Raw genomic sequence first — 26,900 nt, 5'->3', positions numbered from 1 at the left:
AAAATCCTGTCTTAATCATTTTGTCTTCCAAAATGAATGTGTCAGCGACAGGCAAAAAAATACTAATGGAGGACAGCTATAAGAAATCACTTAGAAAAATTTACATGTGATAACTGTCAGGACAATGGATACCTTCCTGGCTTATGCTAACTTTCTAGTGTCTATAAACCTGAAAATCATCCATATAAAATTGCTTTTGATCTTGAATTGTATTCAGGTTTTCTCATATTGTTTTCTAGATTTCTCCATGAGGAACATAATTCTCAATACTTGAGTACTTCAAACGTGCACAGTGTGTTAAAGAAATAATGTTTCTTAAGGTATCTTTTAAGAATTTTTTTTTTAACCAAAAAAAAAAAAACCCCCACAAGTGATTATATGGTGCTATAAAACATTGTAGACTCCTTTATTAGGAAAAACTCTTCTCAATTATTAGTGACAGGATTTAATTTATTTAAAATGTACATTAGAGCTTAGTGACTTCATTTTGCTTCTATTTTTTTTTAAATGACACCTTTACTTAACATATCCTTTTATGAGATGTAGATTTTTCCCAAACTCGTTGCATATAATTGAACAGTACATAAGAGCTTGAACTGTTTCTTTTTTTAGTCGTGGGGAGCACAAAAATAGCTAGTCAACTGCCAAAGTGTCATTACATATATTTATTGCAGCAGAAAAGATGAACAAAGGGATTAATCTGTTTTTACTTATCCTGCATATCCAGTTTCCTTATTGATTCTCAGAACTGCATTACCATCCAGATTCTTGGTTCTTTCTATAGAAGCAAGAAGAGTAAATGATTAAGTACAAAAGAAAAACCATACCTTGGTGTGCAGTAAATTGTGCTGCATGCCTTAGTACAGAGCCTCCCATACTGCTGAATCTTTTTTTCAAATAGCTTTTAGAATGTCTTTGTTTTTGGGGCTGTCTTTGAGATGAAATGCAAGCAATAGCCATGGAATCTATACAAAGTAGCCAAGTAATCTATACAAAGGCTATTTAAAATCTCTCTCTCTTTTTATTTTAAGGAGAGCAACTCAGCAGCAGTACTTCTTTTCCAAAATGTCTTTCTTATTTACATCTTTTCCTTATGTTACAGAAACAGGCTTTCTATCTTGAATTCTCACTATAGTAGCTTTTCTAGAACTTCTTGGATATGGGAAGAATACTTAGTCACCTAGATAGTAATGAAGTCATATGGCCTATGAAGATGCTTTTATAAAGGAATTTTTTTAATGGATCTATTTATAGTTGTCACCTAAGCTCTTAGTTTTATCATCCTTAATTTCAAATTGAAGTTTCAGGCATTTTCCCTGACTCTGTGGAGACGGCAGGGGCGGGGGAGGGGGGGTGGCATTTATCCAGTAAAGAAACCCAGTAATCATTTTAAGGCCAGCTGAGGGGCAGACTATAAATTAAAGACCTTTAGTTGGTCCTTGAGGGACTCCTGCTAAAATGATAGGAATGTTTGGCAGATGCGACTACCCATATGTTTGAATCTGTATGTATGTTCTTCTGCTGCACTTCCTGGAAGATTTAGGTTAAGGACTCTCAGCACTGAGCCTAAACTCTGAAAGCAGAACTTCTGGTGCGAAGGAAAACTAAAGATGCAGGTGTCATAGGTGAAATGGGCATGCATGTACCTCACACAAGTTATTTTGGCCAGAACATTTCAGATGTCATAGCTATGGACATGATATTTGTTTACACTACTAAAAAAATAATTTAACCACAAATATACATATTTTAAAATTAGATGACTTGGAAGCATTTTTTCTCAAGTACATTCTCTAAAAGAGTTTAGCTATTACTTAACATCAACATGACTTGTAATTAAATTAGAATGATTAAAGAAATATTGATCAATATATTTTCCTTATATATAATAATTAGTTACTAGCTACAGCTAAACTAGTTTTAAACTTTGTTATATTTAATGACTTCATTAGCTCCTAACAGCTGACGTAAAAGATTTTTCTTAACCTCAGGATATAAGAAGCCTGCAAGAATGAGATCTAAACTTTCTAAAAAGTAAATGTACTAACAGGGTTACTCTTCTAACAATTGATTAGAAATTATTGAGTTGAATTTCAGGGATGGTGTGATTCAATTCCAGGATCTTCTAATTCAGAGATGATTCTGTAATTGCAAATAGGACCAGCACAGGAAACCTCCTCCTTTGGGTCCTGTGGGTTTGAGTGGCTTCCCATTTTTAAATGCTTTCATTTTAAATGGTGAATTATATCAGAAGAATGATTCAATTTTCTTGATACTATTGAAAGAGCCATGATACTTTCACAGAAGTTTTATGAAGTATTTTAAATGCTGAACAAAAGTGTAACTGGAAAATCTATTTATCTGATGGTTGGTAAAGCAAGTCCTGGGCTTCTCTGGTAGTTCAATGGTAAAGAATCCTCCTGCGTTCGATCCCTGGGTCAGGAAGATCCCCTGGAGAAGGAGATGACAACCCACTCCAGTATTCTTGCCTGGAAAATCCCATGGACAGAGGAGCCTGGAGGGCTACAGTTCATGGGGTTGCAAAAGAGTTGAACATGACTTAGGGACTAAGCACACACACAGGGAGTCCTAGTGAGCTATTTTCATTGATTGATAATCACCATATGTTACTGTCTTACTGTCCTGTGGAAAGACTATGCTTTTTTCTTGCGATCTATTATCTCCAAGGCTAGTCTTATCTTAGAGGCGAATAACTGCTGCCAGCAGTTTAATGCTAGTCACTTGGAAGAGTTAACCATGTCTCACAAAGCCAAACTCATTTTGCTTCCTTAAGGCTATCGGTGGCATATTCTCTCTAGCTAAAGAAACCTCACTTTACTAGAATTTAAAAATATGATGATTTGCTATAATGACTTTATATCATTCTCAAAATTTGTATTTTTGCAAATAAATAATTATTATACCCATAAGTGCTCTAAATTTTACGATCCTGAATTTCCCATTTTGTACAATCTCTACCTCTTTGAATTATGTTGATATTCTCAATGAGATCAATACTGGTAACTGCACTGAAGAATAATAAAAGTAGAATTACTAGTTGCAGTTGGAGAAATAGCAAACATGTGTATGATACTTACTATGTGCCAGGCACTAGTCTAGTAAGTGTTTTACATATTTTAAATCATTTACTCCCTCAGTAGTACCACTGGTATCCTCATTTTGCAGATGAAGAAACTGAGCACATAGAATTTAACTAACTTTCCCTGGAATTTGTAGCCAAGCAGTCTGATGCTGGAATTCATGCTATTATTCACTATAATTTATGCTCTTTATGGAAACCAATAATTATAGTGGCAGGGGAATCAAAATACAGATATTTAAATTACAGCATTTCATTTTACCATTTACAATTATCAATACATCTTCCTTAGCAGATGTTTTAGTAAGCCATGAATTGGAGATGTAATCGTTTGGTTTGAGTGAGTCTCTTTTCTTCTAAATATAAAATTTCCATTATCCTAAAGACAAGTAAATGCCCTCTAAGAATGCCCTGTTTTTTCAATCATTTTCTCTTGGGGTTCATTTTTATTCCTTCTTTGTACTCCTTAGAAGTTAGACTGAGTATTGTTCAGTAGAGGGAATTGCTGTGGCTTTTAAACTGTAACCATATGAAATATGTTGCCATCCTGCACATGGCAAACACATGGCTTCGTTTTTATGCCCATCTTATCCGTACGTGTACTTTTGTCTGGAGTGGAGGAAATGTAAAGTTTTATGGACAAGAGCAGGGAAGCTGAAAGGTGTCATCATTTTGCAAAAACACTAGACAATATTTTGTTGTATCCCTGCCAAGGTGCTTCAAAATGCCCATCCCCTTCATTCCCCAACACACACACACGGAAGAACGTGAAAGAGCTACACAAATCTCTTAAACAAACTTAAAATATCTGTTTCTTGATCACACGTAACAATTATTCCAGGTTTGTCTCCTAACTTTACTTTTTATCCACTGTTAGTCATCTATTTAGCATCTTTTTGATGAGCTGGACACTGTGCATTTTCCCCCTGGCAGGCTTAAGCAGACATATGTTCCTCCGCCATCTTGTAATCAGTGTGGTTTCAGATTTCATGCTTTAATTCTCTTTGTATTATTGGAAAAAAATTCTTTGGGGATTAAGTAAATTTTGCTTTCCCTTGGGACCAAAGCAAGGTTGCTCTAGGTCAGTCATCATGTATAATGCATCAGCTTCCTTAATGGCATTGTTAAGATTGCAAGTAGTCTTAACTCTGCAGTGTGAAGAAAATATATTGGCCCATTACCAGTTTATACAGGTCAGGTATCTCATTGCTGGGAATAAGCAGGAATGGACTGTAACAGCTGGTGTCAGCATGAGTTCTGTTTCTAAGCTCTGTTTGTGACCTGTTTGAGCAGAAAGTCCTCTTTTCTTTCTGTGTAAAAAATTTTTCAAATAAGTATCTAAATGATTACTTAACTGTTAATATTCAAGATGTTATCTATAAACTTAAAAAGACATGTTCAGTCATAAATTAAAAATATCAAAGTAGCACTAATAGTGTTTCTATATATGAAACCAAGTAACTATTCTATAATAGAATATTTTTCCTATTTTAATTCTAATTGCAGAACTAATCTTTGTATTATATAATGTCTTATACAGATCTACCTTCAGAAAAATTTTTGAAATCAGAGTGAACTGTGATTAAGAAGTGATTTGTGGAAATGTTGTTTTTGATCAATTTGAAACTGGTTGGAAGCCAAAAAAAAAAGAAATCACAAGTTATTCCCTTGGTGTTGTCCCAAACTGGTATTATTTTCTTTTTCATTTATAAAAAATTCTTATTTTCTGGTGAATAAGTGGCTACTATAAAAATAAGAACAGGTAACAACTAGAAAATTGGCACCTTGGCATTTGGGCTTCCCTGGTGGCTCAGCAGTAAAGAACCCGCCTGCCAATGCAGGAGACCCGAATGTGATCCCTGAGTTGGGAAGATCCCCTGGAGAAGGAAATGGTAACACACTCCAGTATTCTTGCCTGGGAAATCCCATAGACAGAGGAGCCTGGTGGGCTGCAGTCCATGGGGTTGCAGAGTCAGACACAACTGAGTGACTAGCACACTATGAAACAGAAAAGGAAGGGGTGCCAGTGCATTTGATTATCCCCATAGGAAAGTCCTAATAATTTAGGCAATATGGAGATTAAGTGAGATTAGACATTTAGACAGAAAAGTTGACATTAGAGATTTCTGGCAGAATATACAAAAGCTCCAATGGTCAGACACCCCACTTGTGTTCTCAGCCCTCTTTCATTCAATAGATGTGTATTGAGAGTTTGCCATTGGGTCAGGGAGATAGCTGTGAACAACATATGATATAATTTTTGCCCTTGTAAAGCAGGTAGTTTAGTAGAGGTGATAGGTATAATGAAAATAACTGCCAATAGGTCTTTTACAATGGCAGTTATGAGAGTGCCATAAAGAGAGGTTTCTATTGTTCTGAGAGCGTTTGATAGGAGACCTGATCTAGTCTGGTTGGTTAGGGACGACTTCCTTGAGGAAATGAGATTAACTTTGAAGTTTAAATGATGAGTAACAGGAGGTGAAATGGGAAGGGAACAGCTTTTCAAGGCAGTGAAATTAGTATGGACAAAGGCCCAGAGGCGTTGATGTGCAGGACCGTGGTGCGTGGGAGGAAGAGGAAGAAACCAGAGAGGGTGGGCAGAAGAAGAGATGGAGACAGTTGTATAAGAGAGACAGAACCTACACTGTTGGTGAAAATGTGAATTGGTACAGCCACTATTGAGGTCCCTCAAATAACTAAAAACAGAGCTACCTAATAATGCAACAATCCCACTCATAGGTATATTTTCTGATAAAGCGATAATTTGAAAAGATAACATGCATCCATATGTTCATAGCAGCACTATTCACAATAGCCAAGACATGGAAACAACCTAAATGTCCATCGACAGATGAATGATAAAGAAAATGTGGCATATATATATATATATGACTGTTAATTGCTCTTTGAGATCCCATGGAATGTAGCCCGCCAGGCTCCTCTGTCCATAGAATTCTCCAGGCAAGATTACTGGAGTAGGCTACTATTCTCTTCTCCAGGGGATCTTCCTGACCGAGGTATCAAACCTGGGTCCCCTGTATTGCAGTCTGAGCCACCAAGGAAGTATATATATATATATATATATATATATATATATATATATATATATGTATGTATAAAGGAATATTACATAACCATAAAAAAGACTGAAATAATGCCATTTGCTGCAACATGGATGGACCTAGAGATTATCATACTAAGTGAAGTAAGCCAGACAAAGACAAATATTATATGATATCATTTATATATGGAATCTAAAATATGACACAAAAGAACTTGTCTACGAAACAGAAACAGATAGACACAGAGAACAGATTTGTGGTTGCCAAGGAGGGGGATGGTTAGGAGAAGGAAGGATTGACATTTTGGGATTAGCAGATGCAAACTACTAGGTGTAGAATATATAAACAACAGGATATATAGCACAGGAACTATATTCAACGTTCTGTATAACTCTTAATGGAAAAGAATATGAGAAATTCTTAATTATTTAATTTTATATATGTATATAATTGAATCACTTTTCTGTACAAGGGAAATTAACACAACATTGTAAATCAACTGTGCTTCAATAAAATTAATTTAAAAAAAATAGAGAGAAGGTAGGAGTATAATATTTGAGCAGAGCCTCAACCCAAACAATCAAGTATGACCTAGTGGAAACAAGACCAAATCTGCCTTTGGACTTCATGTATTGATTATTTTATGCCTGTGTTTTCTCTTCTCTCCATATTCTCAAAAGCTGGAAGTGCACCTCTAAATGTCTTTAGAAGGCAGAGTGGTTTTTTGGATAATTCTGAGTGGGGTAAATAGGTAGTCCACACAGCAATTTGACTTTTCAGACATAGTAAGTGCTGTCTTCTTGAGATCATGTTACATTTCTGATTTTTTTTTAAAATGAATTTTTTTTCTCCACTAGTATTAATAAATGAAACTAGTCACTTCATTTGTTTCTAAATGTAGGATAGATCTGTAGTTTGGAGGCAGTAAAACTTAGAGACTGAGGCTATATTTAGAGATGCACGCATGCTGAGTCACTTCAATTGTGTCCGACTCTGTGTAACCTGACCCTGTGGACAGTAACTTGCCAGGCTGCTCTGTCCATGGGATTCTCCAGACAAGAAATACTAAAATGGGTTGCCATGCCCTCCTTCAGGGGATCTTCCTGACCTAGGGATTGAACTTGAGTCTTTTATGTCTCCCGCATTAGCAGGCAGGTTCCTTACCACTAGCACCACCTGGAAAATGAAAGTCGCTTGGTTGTGACCAACTCTTTGTGATCCCGTGCAGTTCATGGAATTCTCCAGGTCAGAATACTGTAATGGGTTAGCTGTTTCCTTCTCCAGGGGGTCTTCCCAACTCAGGGGTAAAACCTAGGTCTCTCACATTGCAGGTCCATTCTTTACCAGCTGAGCCACCAGGGAAGCCCAAGAACACAGGAGTGGGTAGCCTATCCATTCTCCAGCAGATCTGCCTGACCCAGGAATTGAACTGGGGTTTCCTGCATTGCAGGAGGATTCTTTACCAACTGAGCTACCAGGGAAGCCCAATGCCACCTGGAAGGCCCTCTATTTAGAGATAGATAGACCTACATTCGTATCCTGATATGCCAATTAATTTTCATGTGGCCTTGGACAAGTTACTTATCTCTTCCATGGTTCATTTTTTCCTCATCTGTTAAATGATAAAGACAGACATGTAGCTCAGAGCTTGGTTATGGGAAACGCTTCACGTTGAAATCGTTATTGAGGTAAAGTGGAAATTTGAAAAGAATTTCTGGCTAGGTCTTTGGTGCCCTCCACTCATTTTCACTGCTGGTTTCTGATTCTGCTCATGATGCAGGGAGCATATTACGATCACCAACGGCACTTCGTTATGCCCTGCTCCATAAGAAGGCAATCTTCTGTGCCCTAGATTATACATTCTATGAGAAGTTACTCCAAGAGCAAACTCCCAGGGGAGCTTGGACTGCATACCTAGCTCTTGGCATAATGTATGGACCTCAAAGACAATAAATATATGTTGAACAACAACAACAAAAAATAAATGAATGAAGTAAGTCACATGTTAGGAAATTGGGTAATTTCTCCTGTTTACCCAACAGTATGTGGGGAGAAGTTCAGTTTGGACGGATCTGGGAGAGCAGATTATTCCCCCTGCTGTGAAAAGATGCAGTGAATATAAACAGGAAAAATGAAAGGCTTCCATCTGCTCACCTGATGCTAAGGTCATCCTGTGTACTGAGGCTTATACTCATGTGCTGTCTTTGGAAGGCATTTTAGAGTCACTTCTAAATTACTTTTAAATTTCAAGTCATGAAATCCCAGCAATTGACCTATGATAAAAATTTCAGTAACTTTGAAATGTTTCAAACATATTAAAAATTCTATAAAATATGGTAACAGATACATGTGTAGATACATGTTAGTATTTTGCTAAATTTGCTTCGAATCATTTTAGGTTTTTAAGGTCTGGTAAGGTCTGATAATTCTGTATTAGAACATCTCCTGTTTCATTTCTATTATATTTTATTTGTGCCTTTACTCTTACTTGGTTAATCTTATTTGAGTTTATTAAAATGTTTGTTTCAAAGAATGAGCTTTACTTTCATTATCAATGCCTACTTTCTTTTACTTAAGAAGTTCTCCTTTGTTCTTTTCATAACTCACTGAGCTAAAATTTAACTTGAAAAAGTGAAAAAAGTGAAAGGGTTAGTCACTAAGTTGTGTCAGACTCTTTGCAACCCTATGGACTGTAGCCCACCAGGCTTCTCTGTCCATGGAATTCTCCAGGCAAGAATACTGGAGTGAGTTGCCATTCCCCTCTCCAGGGGCTCTTCCTGACCCAGAGATGGAATGCAGGTCCCTTATATTGAGGACTGATTCTTTACCATCTGAGCCCATCAGGGAAACCCAAAATATAACTTACTAATTATCAATCTTTCTTTCTATAAGCATCTAAGGATGATAAAAGCAGCTTCCTAAAATTTCTGATTCATACATTTTTCATTGCCTATAAATATGTATATCTTTTTATACTATGACTCATAAGTTATATGAAATTTTATAAATAATTTTTAAATTGTTTAAAATTTTTACACGTAACATTTAAAAATTTTCCAAACACATCTTTCACTGTTGGTTTAATTTTTTAATGGTAAAGGCAATGTAAAATATACTAACTCTTTGAAAGTTGGCCTGGTTATTTAAAAGAAATAGAAAGTTGGTAATCTTTGATTAAAAAAAAATAGACTGAAATTCATAGACCCAGGAAAAACCTTAGAGACCACCAAATTCAACTCCATCCTTCATTTTACAGGAAATCACCTCCAAAATGGCAAATGACAATCATGTATTGGTGGAAATATTGCTGGAAAAACATTTTTTTTTTCAGATTTAGTGTCACTTTTTGACAGGTGCAATCCTTAAATATTAGCCTACCTCCCCAAAGGACTTTGTTTGAGAAGTTTGTCCTTAGTAAGCCAACCCTTTGTTTGTATCTTTAAATTAATCTTGGGCTAATTCAAAATCATCCGTGGAGGAATAGAAATGACCACTGAATGCTAGTGTTGAGTTCTTGAACACAGTTTTTAAGGTTCAAGGTGTAAGAGGAGAAAGAGATGCTGCAATGCAGCCTTCCTTTGGCAGCTAGAATTTTTCCCTATTTATCCTTCCTTTTTTTTTTTTTTTTAAAGAGCAAATGGCTGGTTGACAGAATGGAAGTGAAATTAAAGGAGATCGTGGAAAAACAATGTCTTTTTTCTTTACCTTAAACCCTCGTATAGTTACATATTATTAGATTGAAAAAAAGGAAGAGAAGAAACAAACAAAGATGTTATACTTTTCAAATGGAACAAAAATCTTTTTCTTCCTTCATTTTAGGGACATGCTGTCATTTTTTAGAACTGCCTTCTAGACAATTATATTTCTTCCCCAATGATATTCAAATATCAGCTATAGAATAAGGTTTTACGTAATACGCAATTCATATAGAGCGATATATTTAAGCATCTATTATTTGTTAAAATACAATAATGCAGTAGTTTCCTGGAAAGAGTTATAATTTCGTGAGTTTGTAATTATTTAGTCACTGTATGTGCTTTGCATTGATTTTCCATTCTCTCAATTTAGAACTGCATCCCAGAGAACCTGCCAAGTACCCTCTCTGCTTTACTGTAATTTGCTGCTGAGGAGCATTTTGTGGGAACCTAGAATGTTTTCATAGTCTGCTCAGACATTGTTATATCAGTGTGTCTGTAAGTGATTACCTGACAGCTGAAAAACAATTTCTCTTGCCTATTCTCTGGTTAAAAATAAGCAATTTGGAAGCTCTGTTTGACGTAATAAAAGAACTGAAGGTCAGGTTTACTGTGCTGTGCTGAGTCACTCAGTCGTTTCTGACTCTTTGTGACCCCATGAGCTGTGGCCACCAGGCTCCTCTGTCCATGGGGTTTCTCCAGGCAAGAATACTGGAGTGGGTTTGCCATGTCCTCCTCCAGGGGATCTTCCCAACCCAGGGATCGAACTCGAGTCTCCCCTCATTGCTGGCAGATTCTTTACTGTCTGAGCCATCAGGGAGGCCCAAGAATACAGGAGTGGGTAGCCCATCTCTTCTCCAGGGGATCTTCCTGACCCAGGAATCAAACCAGGGTCTCCTGCATCATAGGCGGATTCTTTACCAGCTGAATTACCATGTTTACTGTATATTTGTGTAAAAAGGTGATGAGTATTGTTCAGTGAAGCTATGGGAAAGTAGAATGTCTGGCTACAGGTAATTAAGATATGGGTTAATCTTTTTAGATGAGGGCTGCTGTAGACACTTGCATTTTATTTCACTGAGCCAAGCTTCTTAGAAGCAACATCTCTGGATCATGAATAAACAAATTCACATGGTTACTTGAAAGGAGATGAGAATTTGTACTGTGTTGAATAATGTCCCCGCAAAAAGTCATATCCCCTGGTACCTGTGAATGTAATCTTTTTTGCAAACAGGGTCTTTTCAGATGTGATCAAGTTAAGAGGAGAACCCTAATCCATGACTGGTATCTGTATAAGAGGGAAGTTTAGACATAGAGACACAGGAAGAATGCCATGTGAACATGGTGGCAGAGACTAGAGGATGCAGCTCCAAGCCAAGGAACACTGGGAACTTGTTGGCAACCATTGGAATTTAGGAAGTAAGGAAGGATTTTTCTCTAGAGAGTATGGCTCTGCCAATACCTTGATTTCAGATTCTCATCTGCAGTTCTGTGAGAGAATGAAGTGTTTTTGTTTTAAGCCACCCAGGTTTTGCTAATTTGTTATGGAGGTCTTAATGTAAAAACAATTGGAGCATGTGCTGTAAGTGCCTGAGCCTACATATGAGAGGAGAGGGAGCAAGTCTTTAACTTTGAAAAATAGCTTGTATCTCAAAAGACTTTAACAATTGTTTAGTTAGGATACTTGGGGGCTTTAATTCCTGGGAACCTATCCCTGTTTTCATGTTTTGTTTTCAACAGCTAACATTACCCAAGGGAAAACAGTATAAGGAAATATTCCTGCACAACAATAAAAATATATTTTAAACTCACTGGGTCTGTAATTTTTTTTTTAACTCGAGAACTCTATGGTCCCTATTTTCTGTGGTGTTCACCATTTTCCAATAAGAAGCTCTTTGCTTTACCACTTTTATTTATTAAAATATCCAGTGGCTTTCTAGTTCTCTCTTTTCTCCTTTCTTGCAGAAACTTTTGCTACAATATTTAAGAATGTTTGCTGCAACAATATTCTTATGTATCTTTCCTCTTCAGCAGGAACCATGCATGTTTTTTTTTGTTTGTTTGTTTGTTTTTTATTTATTTATTTTTTTCGTTTTCTTTTTTTTTTTTTTTAAACTTTACATAATTGCACTAGTTTTGCCAAATATCAAAATGAATCCGCCACAGGCATACATGTTTTTTTAAACACTTTATTTTTAACTGAAGGATAATTGCTTTACAATATTGTGTTGATTTCTGCCATACATCAACATGAATCAGCCATTGGTACATACATCTTTTAAATAAAATTATTCTGTTTTCTGTTAGCTGGATTTGTCTCCTTTTATTTTTTTAAAATGTTTTTTGTTTGATGCTTAATCTGCAAGTGCTTATCAATGAGTATTAAAGCAGTGCAGAAATTTTTTAAGGATCATTTAGCTTTAGATGTTGGAATGAGCTGATAATTTGGATACAGCTCAAACACTTGTACCCTGGAATGGAATGGCAAACATAAATGTCCAAAGATACCAACCAGTGGCATAAATGAGAGACAGGCCAGCTATAATAAGATGGACAATGTGTGTCTTATTCGTTTGCAGCTAATTTGTATCCTATGGGAAAACAGGAATGTGGGATCGGAGGCGCCTTGTTAACAAACCTCCTAATTTTCAGGGGAAAATGGAAATCCAAGTTTCAGCAACTGTGAGGGTCTGAGATTTTATCCTCCTTACAAATCAACAAGTTAGGCTGTTGCAGTTTCATCTATGCTGGCAGAAGACAAGAGACCCTGGGTCAGAGACAAAGAACTTTGTTACTCGTGGCAATAGAAGTAGCCAGAACATCAACATTTTCTTATACTTGTATCTTGAGCCTCGATCCCTAGAGGGTGACAGAGGAAAAGGGCCAGGTGACACCTGCGCACACAGTGTGTTGTGTTACTAGAGAAATTCTGAACTTGAAAAACCTGAATCTTTTATCATAGGAAGTAAACATGCTTGCTCTTTGCTCTAGAGGGAGACATCTCTCTGTCTTCAAAGGCTTTCCACTATGCAAACATCCTTGAAAGGATTGTCCAGAACAATCTTGGGCAATGAGGAGTCCTAGATTATTATTAATATTATAGCAAAGTGTTATTGAGTAACCTTTCGAAAATTATTTCCATGGATTATATTAAAAATTTTGTTTTAGTCATTTAAATTAACCCTGTTTGTATAAGGGTGTTCCTCTGGAGAAGGGATAGGCTACCCATTCAAGTATTCTTGGGCTTTCCTGGTGGCTCAGACAGTAAACAACCTGCCTGCAATGTAGGAGACATGGGTTCGATCCCTGGGTTGGAAAGATCCCTTGGAAGAGGGCATGGCAACCCACTCCTTTATTCTTGCCTGGAGAATCCCCGTGGACAGAGGAACCTGGCGGGCTACAGTCCATGGGGTTGCCAAGAGTCGAAATGACTGAGCGACTGAGCCCAGCACAGGACATATAAGGGTAGTTTAGAAAAAAAAAATATTTTGAAATCTACAGTGAGAGTAGAGTCTAGGAAGTATTCATTCATACTCTTGATCCTGGACTTCTATTTCCCAGGTGGCTCAGTGGTAAAGAATACACCCCACCTGCCAAAGCAGAAGATGCAAGAGATGCACATTCAATCCCTGAGCTGGGAACATCCCCTGGAGTAGGAAATGGCAACCCACTCCAGTATTCTTGCCTGGAAAACTCCATGGACAGAGGAGCCTGGTGAGCTACAGTCCATAGGGCTGAAAAGAGTCAGACATGACTGAGTACACACATACTAACAAAACAAATTTTAGATCAGTATAGGGTTGCCAATCTTTTTATTTTGCTATATATGGAAACAGTGCCTTCAGAATACCTAAATCATATTTACCATTGCTACCAGTTCAAAGAGAATGTATATAACAACTAATGCAATATGGTAACCTGGACTGGGTCCTGAAACAGAAAGAAGAAATTAATGGAAACTCTAGTGAAATATAAATGTTCAGAACCTCATAATCAGTAACATACCATGTCAGTCTTTCAGTTTTTGACAAATGTTCTCAGGTGATGTAAGGTGATAACAATAGGAGAAATCGAGTGATAGATATGCAAGAACTTTTGGAACTTTTCTGTGAATCTAAAATTATTTCAAAATAAAAAGGCTATTAAAATTAAAATGGATAATCTTTATAATCAAAGAGAAGACAAGAGCAAATCTCAGAACAAAGGACAGTCATATGAAAATTACTTCTAACTTTATGAAAAATTGAATTGTCCTTTTTTCTTGTTTTGGCATGAACTGGTAAAGATTTTGGCATGCAATAGTGTAGATCCATGGATTATCAACCGTGTGTTAGCGTTATTTAATTTTAATTTACTGTAAAATGAAATGAGATTGTTTTTCTCTCTGATTCCCTTAGGGAACCTTTGGAATCAGATATCCTTACATTGTGTAACTGAACAGATGTTTAACCTATGTCCCTTTTATGAAGCCAGTCTGAGTCTATATAATCCCAGGTTATACATTTTAATCAGGATAAGTTGCTGGATCCTCTCCAAAGTAAAACTTAGCTTTTCTAGGAATTTCCTTGATCCTAATGACCCCAGGGAGACTCGGGATTTTCCTGACTTTAAAATGTCATTTCTCACTATTGAGAGGGAGAGGCAAGGTTGAGGGGAGGGCAGGTTCATCATGTCAATGCCAATCAGGGGGAAATTGGGAAGAGGCTATTGTAAACCAGCACCTGGTGAAACAGGTTCCAGCCTCGCAGCCTCAAACAAAGGTCTGGTCAGTGCACATGCCTGGGAGAAATTTAGGGCAGTCGAGTTCAGGGGCAGGTCTTCAGTTCCTGCAAAGTGGAATAGGCTAGAGCATAGCTTCTCAGCCTAAGGCAGCATGTTGGAGTCATCTGGGCAGTTAAAAAAAAAAAAATGCTCAGGTTTCTTCCCTAGAGGTCTTGATATAAATGGCATGGAGTAAGGTTTGAACTTTTATAAAAAACTTCCCTTGTGCCAGTAATGTGACACTAATGTGAGCCCAGGGTGGTGAACTTCTAGTGTGAGCAAGGATCTCACTTATGCAGGAGGATGTCTGATCTGCAAGGCAGAAGCCGGTCCTGGACCTGGTGCCCACCAAGGGGGAGAGAGAGCTGTGACTCAGGGAGGACAGCAGGATCACAAGGGTAACAGGCTGGTGTTTCGGTCTGGAAGTGTCCGCACTAACCTGTCCCTTTTAGAGTGACTAAACTCATACTGATTTGCCTGTGACTTTCATGGATACTGCACTGAATGACCTGCATCCTGGGAGACCCCTTAGTTCCAGGCTAATGGGGTGTTGATTGCTCCGTCCCTTTTAGTCCTGGTCAGAGCATCCTGTATGGTACCATCTTACCAGCACCTACAAAAAGTAGCTTTGCTCTTCCTGTCTGTACATGGTAAAATTCTCACGTATTCTTGTTTCTCCTTCCCCACTCCATTTTGTTTCTGATAAAACCAGCTGTTTGGGGATAACAAGAGAAGAAATAGAGAAGAGCTATGGCTGTTTATATTCTTAATGCTTCAGTTATAATAGAATCTGCTCAGGAACTAGTGTAAGATTTCAGACAGCTCAATAAGTGAGGAGTTTTAGAATGCAGAGGCAGATGTAGTGAAAAGCAGTTGTTTTCAAATTTTAGACTGCGTGGAAGTCACCTGAGAGCTTCTACAGCCTCCAGTTGAGTATGTCTGGGGAGAGGCTTGACAATCTGCATTTCTAACAAGCTGATGCTTTGGGGCTGGACACGACTCTTTAAGAACCACCAACATAAGGAGACTTGACTCTGCATCAAACATACATGGGTGAGAAGGCTCACTTTCGATCTACGTTTTTTCACATTCATCAGTCATCATGAAATAGTACATTTATTACCAAGCAGAAGGCCCAGGATATGGCTGATACTTTCATTCTTCAGATGATGATTCGAACCATCTCAATCTTTCTGCTATCTTCTGCCTGGGGATGGTCTGGGCATACCAGACCACCAGACCTGCCTCTTGAGAAATCTGTATGCAGGTCAGGAAGCAACAGTTAAAACTGGGCATAGCACAGCAGACTGGTTCCAAATAGGAAATGGAGTACGTCAAGGCCGTATATTGTCACCCCACTTATTTAACTTATATGCAGAGTACATCATGAGAAATGCTGGGCTAGAGGAAGCACAAGCTGGAATCAAGATTGCTGGGAGAAATATCAATAACCTCAGATACGCAGATGACACCACCCGTGTGGCAGAAAGTGACAAAGAACTAAAGAGCCTCTTGATGAAAGTGAGAGAGGAGAATGAAAAAGTTGGCTTAAAACTCAACGTTCAGAAAACTAAGATCATGGCATCCAGTCCCATCACTTCATGGCAAATAGATGGGGAAACAGTGGCTGGTTTGATCTCCTTGCAGTCCAGGGGACTCTCAAGAGTCTTCTCCAACACTACAGTTCAAAGGCATCAATTCTTTGGTGCTCAGCTTTCTTTATAGTCCAACTCTCACATTCATACATGACTACTGGAAAAATCATAGCTTTGACTAGATGGAGCTTTGTCAGAAAAGTAATGTCTCTACTTTTTAATATGCTGTCTAGGTTGGTCATAGCTTTTCTTCCAAGGAGCAAGCTTCTTTTAATTTCATGACTGCACTCACCATCTGCGGTGATTTTGGAGCCCAAGAAAATAAAGTCTGTCACTGTTTCATTGTTTCCTCATCTATTTGCCATGAAGTGATGGGACAGATATCATTATCTTTGTTTTTTGAATATTGAGTTTTAAGCCAGCATTTTCACTTTCCTCTTTCACTTTCATAAACAGGCTCTTTAGTTCTTTCTCCCTTTCTGCCATAAGGGTAACATCATCTGCGTATCTGAGATTATTGATGTTTCTCCTGGCACTCTTGATTCCAGTTTGTGCTTCATGCAGCTTCATACCTCAGGGCTGCATATTGTCACCTTGCTTATTTAACTTATATGCAGAGGACATCATGTGAAATGCCAGGCTGGATGAAGCACAAGAAAGTTTCATTTTATGAGGAGGAGGGAATCTGAGAAGACTTTTTGGAAAAGGTGACTGTAGTCCATCTTGGAGCTGATAAAGGTATAATTTCCTATGAGGATCTGGATTGAGAGCAAATGACCATGGCCTTGTGGCTGTACTAGAATTGGTTTTCCTTACTGAGTTTTCATAGTTTTATAACCCAGGCTGAGTAACTTTCATGCATTATCATCTCATCCTATTTATAGTAAATTCTACTTTTCTTTTGAGATCTTTCTGTCTGCTTAATAAAAATGTGGTTTGTCTTTGAATTTTTCAAATAAATGATTATTTTTGACTTCCCTAGAATTAAATTTGCAATAAGCTTTTTTCCCCCAGGAAATAAAAACCGATATGACATGTGAACTAATATGTAGTTCATTTTTATAGAGGTAGATAATTTTTTAGCTACAACTATCTAATTATCTAAAAATAAACATCTGTACTATTATGACTGTGTTATTAAATCAAGTAGTATGAGGAAAGTTTCAAGGACAATGGATTACTGGAACAAAAGAGATAGTAAGGAATAAAACCATGACTGGCAGTTGAATAAAGAACTGAAGTCTCTTGGGATGTGCTGGCTTTTTTCTTTTCTTACAACATCTGTCTTTGGTTATTATTTCTATAAGACCTACTTCCATAAAGCATCTGTTTCCTCAAGAAAGTCATTGAAGATATGGAGAACCCTTATTATTGGTAAGATTTGAGTAAGTTGGCTTAAGTGTTAGTCTCTATTGAAATATATAATTTTTAATAAACTGCATTTTATTATTTTAAAATGCAAATCAATTTTTAAAACAGATATGTATAATGGAATACAGTTATATTTCTCCTTTAAAATATCCACTAAAATTTTAAATGCACATATTCTTTGACCTTCCAGGCCACATCTGGTAGTCTAGTCTACATACACACTGACAGGAGTGCACCAAAAAATATATGAAAAGATGTTTGTTGCAGTAACCTAACCATCCAGTTGTACAGGTTTGTTTAAATGAATTATCGTTCACGCCTGTGATGGAATATTCTGCCATCATTGAAAGAATGAGGTTGATGTCAAGGTTACCTTAAGAAAAAAAAATCAAGTGGCAGAACAGTGTGGGTAAACTATATGTACACTGAAAGAACATATGTTTATTTATGTATATGTACAATTCCTTAAATATCCATAGATGATTCCTGATGTGGTACACAAAATCTGTGGCACACAAAAAAGGTAAAAGTATTTACCTTTTAGGTGGCAATTGCAGCCTGGACAGTGTGTAGGAAGGGGATACTTTTACTCTTTGTCATGTACTCCTGAATACTTAGGATTTCTGCAATAAGTATTTATTATTTTATAAACAGTGTATAACAATACTTATTTAAAAGCAAAAATCTATTAAATTTATTTATTTATTTTAATAATTTAACAATAGATTTATATAAATTACAGAAGGCTTTAAATATTAAGGCCTCTATTCTGGACTAAGAAATATTTCCAGGCATATTAAAGGAAAAAGAAAACTATTTTAGTTCTAAGTTGAAATAATTATTGATTTATGGCAAATAATTCCTGAAAAAAATTGCAACACAAAAATTAATTTCCACTGTTATTTGGAAAATTACAGATAATGCTGGTTGAGAGCCTCAAGATTTGAATGATAATAGTCTAAATGGAAGAGAGCCCCCCTGATGTTTATGCTTTTCTTGAAGTGTCATGGAAATATTTGATAATGATTCAACCATATTGAGCTCTTCACTTCATTTGTTAGGTTTTTGTGCAGATGGATCATGATCATCTGCTGGTTTTGGATTGACTCCTATTTTTCAGAACCAGAAATTTAGTGAAAGATTTTTTTCTATTATCTACTCATCTGTTTAGCCCCAGTATAATGAAGGATTGTTTCAAAACATAAATTCTTTGTCCTTTTTTATGATTTAATATAACATGTTTCCAAAGTTGGCATTTTAAAGAAAACTAGTAATTTATAAAACATGTTTTATATGCCTTTAACTCTGATATATTTTCCCTGCATACAATGACTTGTCAACTTCCGTTGTTCCCTCATCAGATACCGTAATTTTATGATTACCATTTATCTTTGATTCTACTATCTTTCTAAGCTACTTTTCACTGTGAGTGTTAGACCTCTGTGAGAGAAGATCTCATTGGTTTGTTTAGTCAGTATCCAATTTAAAGAAATACTTTTAGACAGAATTCTCTTTCCAGGTCACCCCATTGACTGTTGGTCTTTGTATCTGGCCAATCAAATGCTTGGCTTCCCAGGTGATGCAGTGGTAAAGAATCCCCCTGCCAATGCAGGAGACACAGGTTCAATCCCCGGGTCAGGAAGATTCCCCTGGAGGAGGAAATGGCAACCCACTCCAGTATTCTTGCTTGGAAAATTCCATGGACAGAGGAGTCTGGAAGGCTACAAAGAGTTGCAAAGAGTAGGACATGACTGAGCACACACATACAATCAAATGCTAAAGTTTCGATTTCTAGCCCAATCAGATGTGTCCAGGAAATCAAGGTCATTTGAAGCATAATAACCTCTCCTCCACTAATCTTGTGGATAGTTTACCAGTCCAAACGCCCAACAGAGTGAATTTAAAATCTGTTAAATTTACTTCCCTGCGGCTACTCCAAAAATTAAAACACACACACACACACACACACACACAAGGCAAACAAGAAAAACAAAAACAGCCTAGGAAAAGCTTAGATTTGCACTGCATAGCTCAGAGGTTCTAGGTCCAACTCATAAGTGAAAGTGAAAGTGAAGTTGCTCAGTCATGTCCAACTTTTTGCGACCCCGTGGACTGTAGCCCACCACGCTCCTCTGTCCATGAGATTTTCCAGGCAAGAGTACTGGAGTGGGTTGCCATTTCCTTCTCCAGAGGATCTTCCCAACCCGGGGATCAAACCCAGGTCTCTCTCATTGTAAGCAAGACATTTTACCATCTGAGCCACTGGGGTAGTATATGGGAAAGAACATAGATGTTACATTCACACATTCACACAAGATTTGCACCCCGACTTGGCAACTTCCCAGGCAGACAGCCTTGACTCTCAGAGACTGTGACCTCCTATGTGAAATAGAGGTGACAATATTTCTTTGTAGAAGGGATGTGAGGATAGGGAGATTGTGTGTGTAAAATGAGTAGGACAATAAGTGACACACAGTAATTATAATGGTATAAAACATTTATTGAGTGTGTACCAAGTGCCAAGCATTATCCTAAGCCCTTAATGCATGTTAGCTCTTTATTCCTCTGAACAGCCTTATGTGATGATTACACAGGGAGGCTCTGTGATTTGCTTGAGATTGTATGACTAGTAAGTGAAGGAGTTGATAGCTCGAGCTGTTAACATCTAAACCAACCCTTTCCTGGAAGTCACAGCCTGACTTCATTTCTGCCCATAAGTCTATGGCCTTCTGGGTTCCATCTGCTGTCAGAACCACACCTGAAGCACTTCCCTATCTTATCTTCCATGCAGTCCACCCCCAGTCCTCAGTTCATGGTGCTCAGTGACTCCATGGGAATTTGGAGGTGTCAGGGCTTGCACTGTGTGCCTTCCTGCCCGCTCTTTGTCCCTCAGCAAAGCTGAACTTCACCCTATCCTTGGGATTATCTCAAGAGGAGAAACAGGCTGCCTTCCCCAGAATTCCAGTGAAGATAATATCTTCACCGTTGTTCCACTACTATGTCTTCCTGTTCTCTCCTCTGCACTTGTCAAGCACTGTGTATTTTAAGTAGGGTTAGTCCTTAAGACCGATTGTGAAGTAGATAACATTTGCCCCTTTAAACCACTCATTCCTTTAGTCCTTATGTCACTATTTCACATCTCAGTGAGCCAGTTGAACTAGAAGCTTTCAGCTTCTGAGGAAATGAGAAATTAGTGGGGGAATGAGAAAGGTCATTTAGACCTGTGCTTCTCAAACTTTATTGTGCATATGAATCACCTAGTGCTCCACCGTGTCCTCAGTTGCTCAGTCGTGTCCGACTTTTTGTGACTCCATGCACTGTAGCCCGCCAGGCTTCTCTTGTCCATGGGATTCTCCAGGCAAGAATACTGAAGGGGGTTGCCATTTCCTTCTCCAGGGGATCTTCCTGATCCAGGGATTGAACCCACATCTCTTGCATCTCCTGCATTGACAGGTGGATTCTTTACTATTGTGCACTTTGTTAAAATGCCGATTCTGATCCATTGGGGTGGGGCCTGGGATTCTGCATTTCTGACATGCTTCTGTTGATGCCCGTGCTGGTGCTGTTTTCTAGACCACACTCCTGAGTAGCCAGTGTCTAAAGACTAGGGTACCACCTTGAGATGTCAGAGGCTCTACCCTGAATTAAGTATTTCCAGGAATACTTAATCCAAAGAAATGAGTCTCTTGGTGAAATTTAGTTAATGTGACTTGCTGGTAGAAGAAACTTGTCAATTTTAGACCCTTCTCTGGACTGCCTACCAGTAAAGCCATTCCTGGTTGGAGAAAAGAATATCATAAAGTTGTCAAGTTTTAATATAAACACTATGAAAGAGGGCATTTTCCTCTGTTAATTTAGTAACTCTGAGATGATTTGTATTCATTTTGCTTAATTTTGAGAAAATCATCATTTTGCTGCTACTCAGTGTTGAGTGAGCTTTCCAGGTGGCGCTATCAATAAAGAACCTGTCTCTCAATGCAAGAAACATAAGAGACACGGGTTCAATCCCTGTGTCTGGAAGATCCCTTGGAGGCCAGGGCAACCCACTCCAGTGTTCTTGCCTGGAGAATCCCATGGACAGAGGAGCCTGGAGGGCTACAAGTCCATAAGGTTGCAAAGAGTCAGACACGATTGAAGTGACTTAACATGCATGCATGCAAGGTTGAGTCCCTCAGGGGAACTCAACCAGGGAAATAGCTCACCGAACTCTTCCTGGTGCTGGGGGTCACATATGCAATTCAATATGTGTTTCTTTGTTCTGTCTATCATCATCTACATAAAAGGAAATTTAAGTCAACTTTTATTTCCTTATCTTTTGATTTGGAGTCAGCTCACTGGGAGTGCTTATGAATAATTCTGTTAGAAATGGTTTGATAATACTAATCTGGATAATGAAACATTGTACAGACCTTTGCACATGAAGATGCAGTGTGGGTAGAAGACTGCGAAATGCCGTGGCTGATTCTCTTTGTGATGGCAAAGGTTTATATTCTCTATTTCTGCTTTCAGGGAGGAGAACACTGTTACTACCAGGGCCACATCCGAGGAAATCCTGCCTCATTTGTGGCATTGTCGACGTGCCATGGACTTCAGTAAGTGTCCCCAAAGTTTTTGTATCCTCCATTTTTTTCCAGTGATTTACTTTATTTTTAATGCACTTTGGTTGAAATCTCTATTTTAAGTCAAGAGCTATTAATAGTTTTCAAACAGTGATGGATCAGGACTTTTTTTCCTCTGTGGTTTGTAAACCAAGCAGATTGTTAAATTAGAGTTGCAGAAGCCAGAGGCGCTAATGATTATAACATGCTTCTTTAGTGATGTTTGAAACATTTTTCTAGTTTCATCCAGATGGAGACTGGAGTGGTTTGAGTAACTTTGGTTTCTGTTTCCGTGGGTGTTTAGCCCCTTGGTACCAATTCTGTCCTTCCTCTTCCTTGATGTTCATTTTTATATATGTATGGAATAATAGAAATTTCAAGACAGGGAACTCCTGACTCCTTACACAAAAATAAAGGGTGACCACAGGAGCTCATGTATTTTAGCACTTTATTCAGCCAGAATCCCACCTAACCTACAGCAAACTCATGGGAGGGTCCATTTGTTTTCAGAAATTTCTATGGAATGGACTTCATCTTTCCTCAAGGCCTTTCTTCCTTTCTCATAACCTTCAATATCAAAGTATGTTTGCTGGTGTTTAACATGGGAATATATCAGCTTCCTCCATCCTGTCCATGATGGTGATACCCAGGTGGCTGTCTTTTTCTTGTCATGTGACCCCTTCCAGTTCCAGTTCCAGTTCAGTCCCTCAGTCATGTCCGACTCTTTGTGACCCCATGAATCACAGCACGCCAGGCCTCCCTGTCCATCACCAACTCCCAGAGTTCACTCAAACTCATGTCCATTGAGTCAGTGATGCTATCCAGCCATCTCATCCTCTGTTGTCCCCTTATCCTCCTGCCGCCAATCCCTCCCAGCATCAGGGTCTTTTCCAATGAGTCAACTCTTTGCATGAGGTGGCCAAAGTATTGGAGTTTCAGCTTCAGCATCAGTCCTTCCAATGAACACCCAGGACTGATCTCCTTTAGAATGGGACTGGTTGGATCTCCTTGCAGTCCAGGGGACTCTCAAGAGTCTTCTCCAACACTACAGTTCAAAAGCATCAATTCTTCGGTGCTCAGCTTTCTTCACAGTCCAACTCTCACATCCATACATGACTACTGGAAAAACAATAGCCTTGACTAGAAGGACCTTTGTTGGCAAAGTAATTATAAAGCTACTTTGTCATCCCTCAGCATTTGGTTGTTGTTCATTTACTAAGTCATGTCTGACTCTTTGCGATCCCATGGACCACATCGCACCAGGCTCCTCTGTCTTCCAGTATCTCCTGAATTTGCTCCAATGCACATCCACTGAGTCAGTGATGCTATCTAACCATCTCATCTTCAGCCTCTCTACCCTTTTTGCTTTCAGTCTTTCCTGGCATCACAGTCTTCTCCATTGAGTCCACTTTTTGCATTTTGCAGCCAAAGTATTGGAGCTTCAGCTTCAGCATCAGTCCTTCCAGTGAATATTCAGGGTAGATTTCCTTTAGGATTGACTGGTTTGATCTCCTTGCTGTCCAAGGGACTCTGAAGAGTCTTTTCCAGCACCACAATTTGAAAGCATCAATTCTTCAGTGCTCAGCCTTCTTCATGGTCCAAATCTCATATCCATACATCCTGCTGGAAAAACTATAGTTTGATTATACAGACTTTTGTTGGCAAAGTGAAGACTTTGCTTTTTAATCCTCTGTCTAGATTTGTCATAGCTTTCCTTCCAAGAAGCAAGCACGGCAACTGTCCATAGTGATTTTGGAGCCCAAGAAAATAAAATCTATCGCTGCTTATACTTTTTACTCATCTATTTGCCTTTAAGTGATGGGACCAAATGCCATGATCATTGTTTTTTGAATATTGAGTTTTAAGCCAACTTTTTCTCTCTCCTTTTTACTCTTATCAAGATTCTCTTTAGGTCCCCTTCACTTTCTTAATGATAACATTAGAGTGGTATCACCTGCATATCTGAGGTTGTTGATATTTCTCTTGGAAATCTTGATTCCAGCTTAAGATTCATCCAGCCTGGCATTTCACATGATGTACTCTGCATATACTTCTGCTTTACTGACTACTGCACCAAAGCCTTTGACTGTATAGATCACAACAAACTGTAGAGAATTCTCCAAGGTAGGCTGGGAATACTGGATCACCTCACCTGCATCCTGAGAAAACTGTATGCAGGTCAAGAAGCAGCAGTTAGAACTGGACATGGAACAACAGGCTGGTTCCAAATTGGGAAAGGAGTACGTCAAGGCTGTATATTGTCACCCTGCTTATTTGACTTATATGTGGAGTACATCATGTGAAATGCTGGGATGGATAAAGGACAAGCTGGAATCAAGATTTTGGGGAGAAATATCAATAACCTCAGATATGCAGATGACACCACCCTTATGGCAGAAAGTGAAGAAGAACTAAAGAGCCTCTTGATAAGAGTGAAAGAGGACAGTGAAAAAGCTGGCTTAAAACTCAACATACATACAGATGGCTAACAAACACATGAAAAGATGCTCAACATCACTCATTATCAGAGAAATGCAAATCAAGACCACTATGAGGTACCATTTCACACCAGTCAGAATGGCTGCGATCCAAAAGTCTACAAATAATAAATGCTGGAGAGGGTGTGGAGGAAAGGGAACCCTCTTACACTGTTGGTGGGAATGCAAACTAGTACAGCCACTATGGAGAACAGTGTGGAGATTCCTTAAAAAACTGGAAATAGAACTGCCTTATGATCCAGCAATCCCACTGCTGGGCATACACACTGAGGAAACCAGAAGGGAAAGAGACACGTGTACCCCATTGTTCATCGCAGCACTGTTTATAATAGCCAGGACATGGAAGCAACCTAGATGTCCATCAGCAGATGAATGGATAAGAAAGCTGTGGTACATATACACAATGGAGTATTACTCAGCCATTAAAAAGAATTCATTTGAATCAGTTCTAATGAGGTGGATGAAACTGGAGCCTATCATACAGAGTGAAGTAAGCCAGAAGGAAAAACACCAATACAGTATACTAACGCATATATATGGAATTTAGAAAGATGATAACAATAACCCTTTGTACGAGACAGCAAAAGAGACACCGATGTATGGAACAGTCTTATGGACTCTGTGGGAGAGGGAGAGGGTGGGAAGATTTGGGAGAATGGCATTGAAACATGTAAAATATCATGTATGAAACGAGATGCCAGTCCAGGTTCAATGCACGATACTGGATGCTTGGGGCTAGTGCACTGGGACGACCCAGAGAGATGGTATGGGGAGGGAGGAGGGAGGAGGGTTCAGGATGGGGAGCACATGTATACCTGTGATGGATTCATTTTGATATTTGGCAAAACTAATACAATTATGTAAAGTTTAAAAATAAAATTTAAAAAAAAATGAAGATTATGGCATTTGGTCCCATCACTTCATGGCAAATAGATGGGGAAACAATGGAAACAGTGATAGACTTTATTTTTTTGAGCTCCAAAGTCACTGCAGATGGTGAGTACAGCCATGAAATTAAAAGACCCTTGCTCCTTGGGAGAAAAGCTATGACCAACCCTGACAGCATATTAAAAAGCAGAGACGTTATTTTGCTGACAAAGGTTCATCTAGTCAAGCTATGGTTTTTCCAGTAGTCATGTATGGACGTGAAAATTGGATGATAAAGAAAGCTGAGTGCCTAAGAATTGATGCTTTTGAACTGTGGTGTTGGAGAAGACTCTTGAGAGTCCCTTGGACTGCAAGATCCAACCAGTCCATGCTGAAGGAAATCAGTCCTGAAAATTAGTTGAAAGGACTGATGTTGAAGTTGAAACTCCAATACTTTGGCCATCTGATGGGAAGAACTAACTCATTGGAAAAGACCCTAATGCTGGCAAAGACTGAAGGCAGGAGGAGAAGGGGATGACAGAGAATGAGATGGTTGGATGACATCACTGACTCGATGGACATGAATTTGAGCAAGCTCCGGGTGTTGGTGATGGACAGGGAAGCCTGGTGTGCTGCTGTCCGTGAGGTCACAAAAAGTTGGATGTGACTGAGTGACTGAACTGTACTGAACTCTGCATATAAGTTAAATAAGCAAAATGGCAATATATAGCCTTGACGTGTGTGTGTGTGCATGTGTGCATGTTCCATTTCTTTACTCATGTCTTGCTCTTTGCGACCCTATGGACTTATAGCCCACCAGACTTCTCTCTCCATAGGATTCTCCAAGCAAGAATATTGAAGTAGATTGCCACACCCTCCTCCAGGGGGTCTCCCTGACCCAGAATGAACTCGTGTCTGCCTCCATTTCCTGCATTGCAGGCGGATTCTTTACCCACAGAGTCAGTTGGGAAGCTCAGAGCCTTGACATACTTCTTACCCAGTTTTGAACCAGTTCGTTGTTCCATGTCAGGTTCTAACTGTTGCTTCTTGACTCACATACAGATTTCTCAGGAGATAGGCAAGGTGGTCTGGTACTCTCATCTCTTTAAAAATTTTCCACAGATTGTAATGATCCACGCAGTCAGAGGCTTTAGTGTAATCAATGAAGCAGAAGTAGATGTTTTTCTGGAATTCTCTTGCTTTTTCTGTGATCCAACCAATGTTGACAATTTGATTTCTGATTCCTCTGCTGCTTCAAAACCCATTTTGTACATCTGGTAAGTCTTGATTCATGCATTGCTGAAGCCTAGCTTGAAGGATTTGGGGCATAACCTTGCCAGTGTGTGAAATGAG

General features: G+C 38.6%; 1 protein-coding gene across 12 annotated transcripts in view; it reads left to right on the top strand.

The window, feature by feature from the left end:
• ADAM22 (ADAM metallopeptidase domain 22) overlaps positions 1–26,900 on the top strand; it is a 234,458-nt gene that overhangs the window by 125,634 nt on the left and 81,924 nt on the right. For all 12 annotated transcript variants that reach the window (XM_086396267.1, XM_086396265.1, XM_086396263.1 and 9 more), the window contains exon 5: positions 22,094–22,176. In XM_086396267.1, the coding sequence (XP_086252393.1) occupies positions 22,094–22,176 (83 nt within the window). The remainder of the gene's footprint in view (positions 1–22,093; positions 22,177–26,900) is intronic.

Source organism: Bos grunniens, chromosome 4, assembly GCF_055505025.1.
Source record: "Bos grunniens cultivar Pamir isolate PY7600 chromosome 4, Bosgru_T2T1.0, whole genome shotgun sequence".
Taxonomy (NCBI): domain Eukaryota; kingdom Metazoa; phylum Chordata; class Mammalia; order Artiodactyla; family Bovidae; genus Bos; species Bos grunniens.
This window is presented reverse-complemented; position numbering and strand designations above follow the sequence as displayed.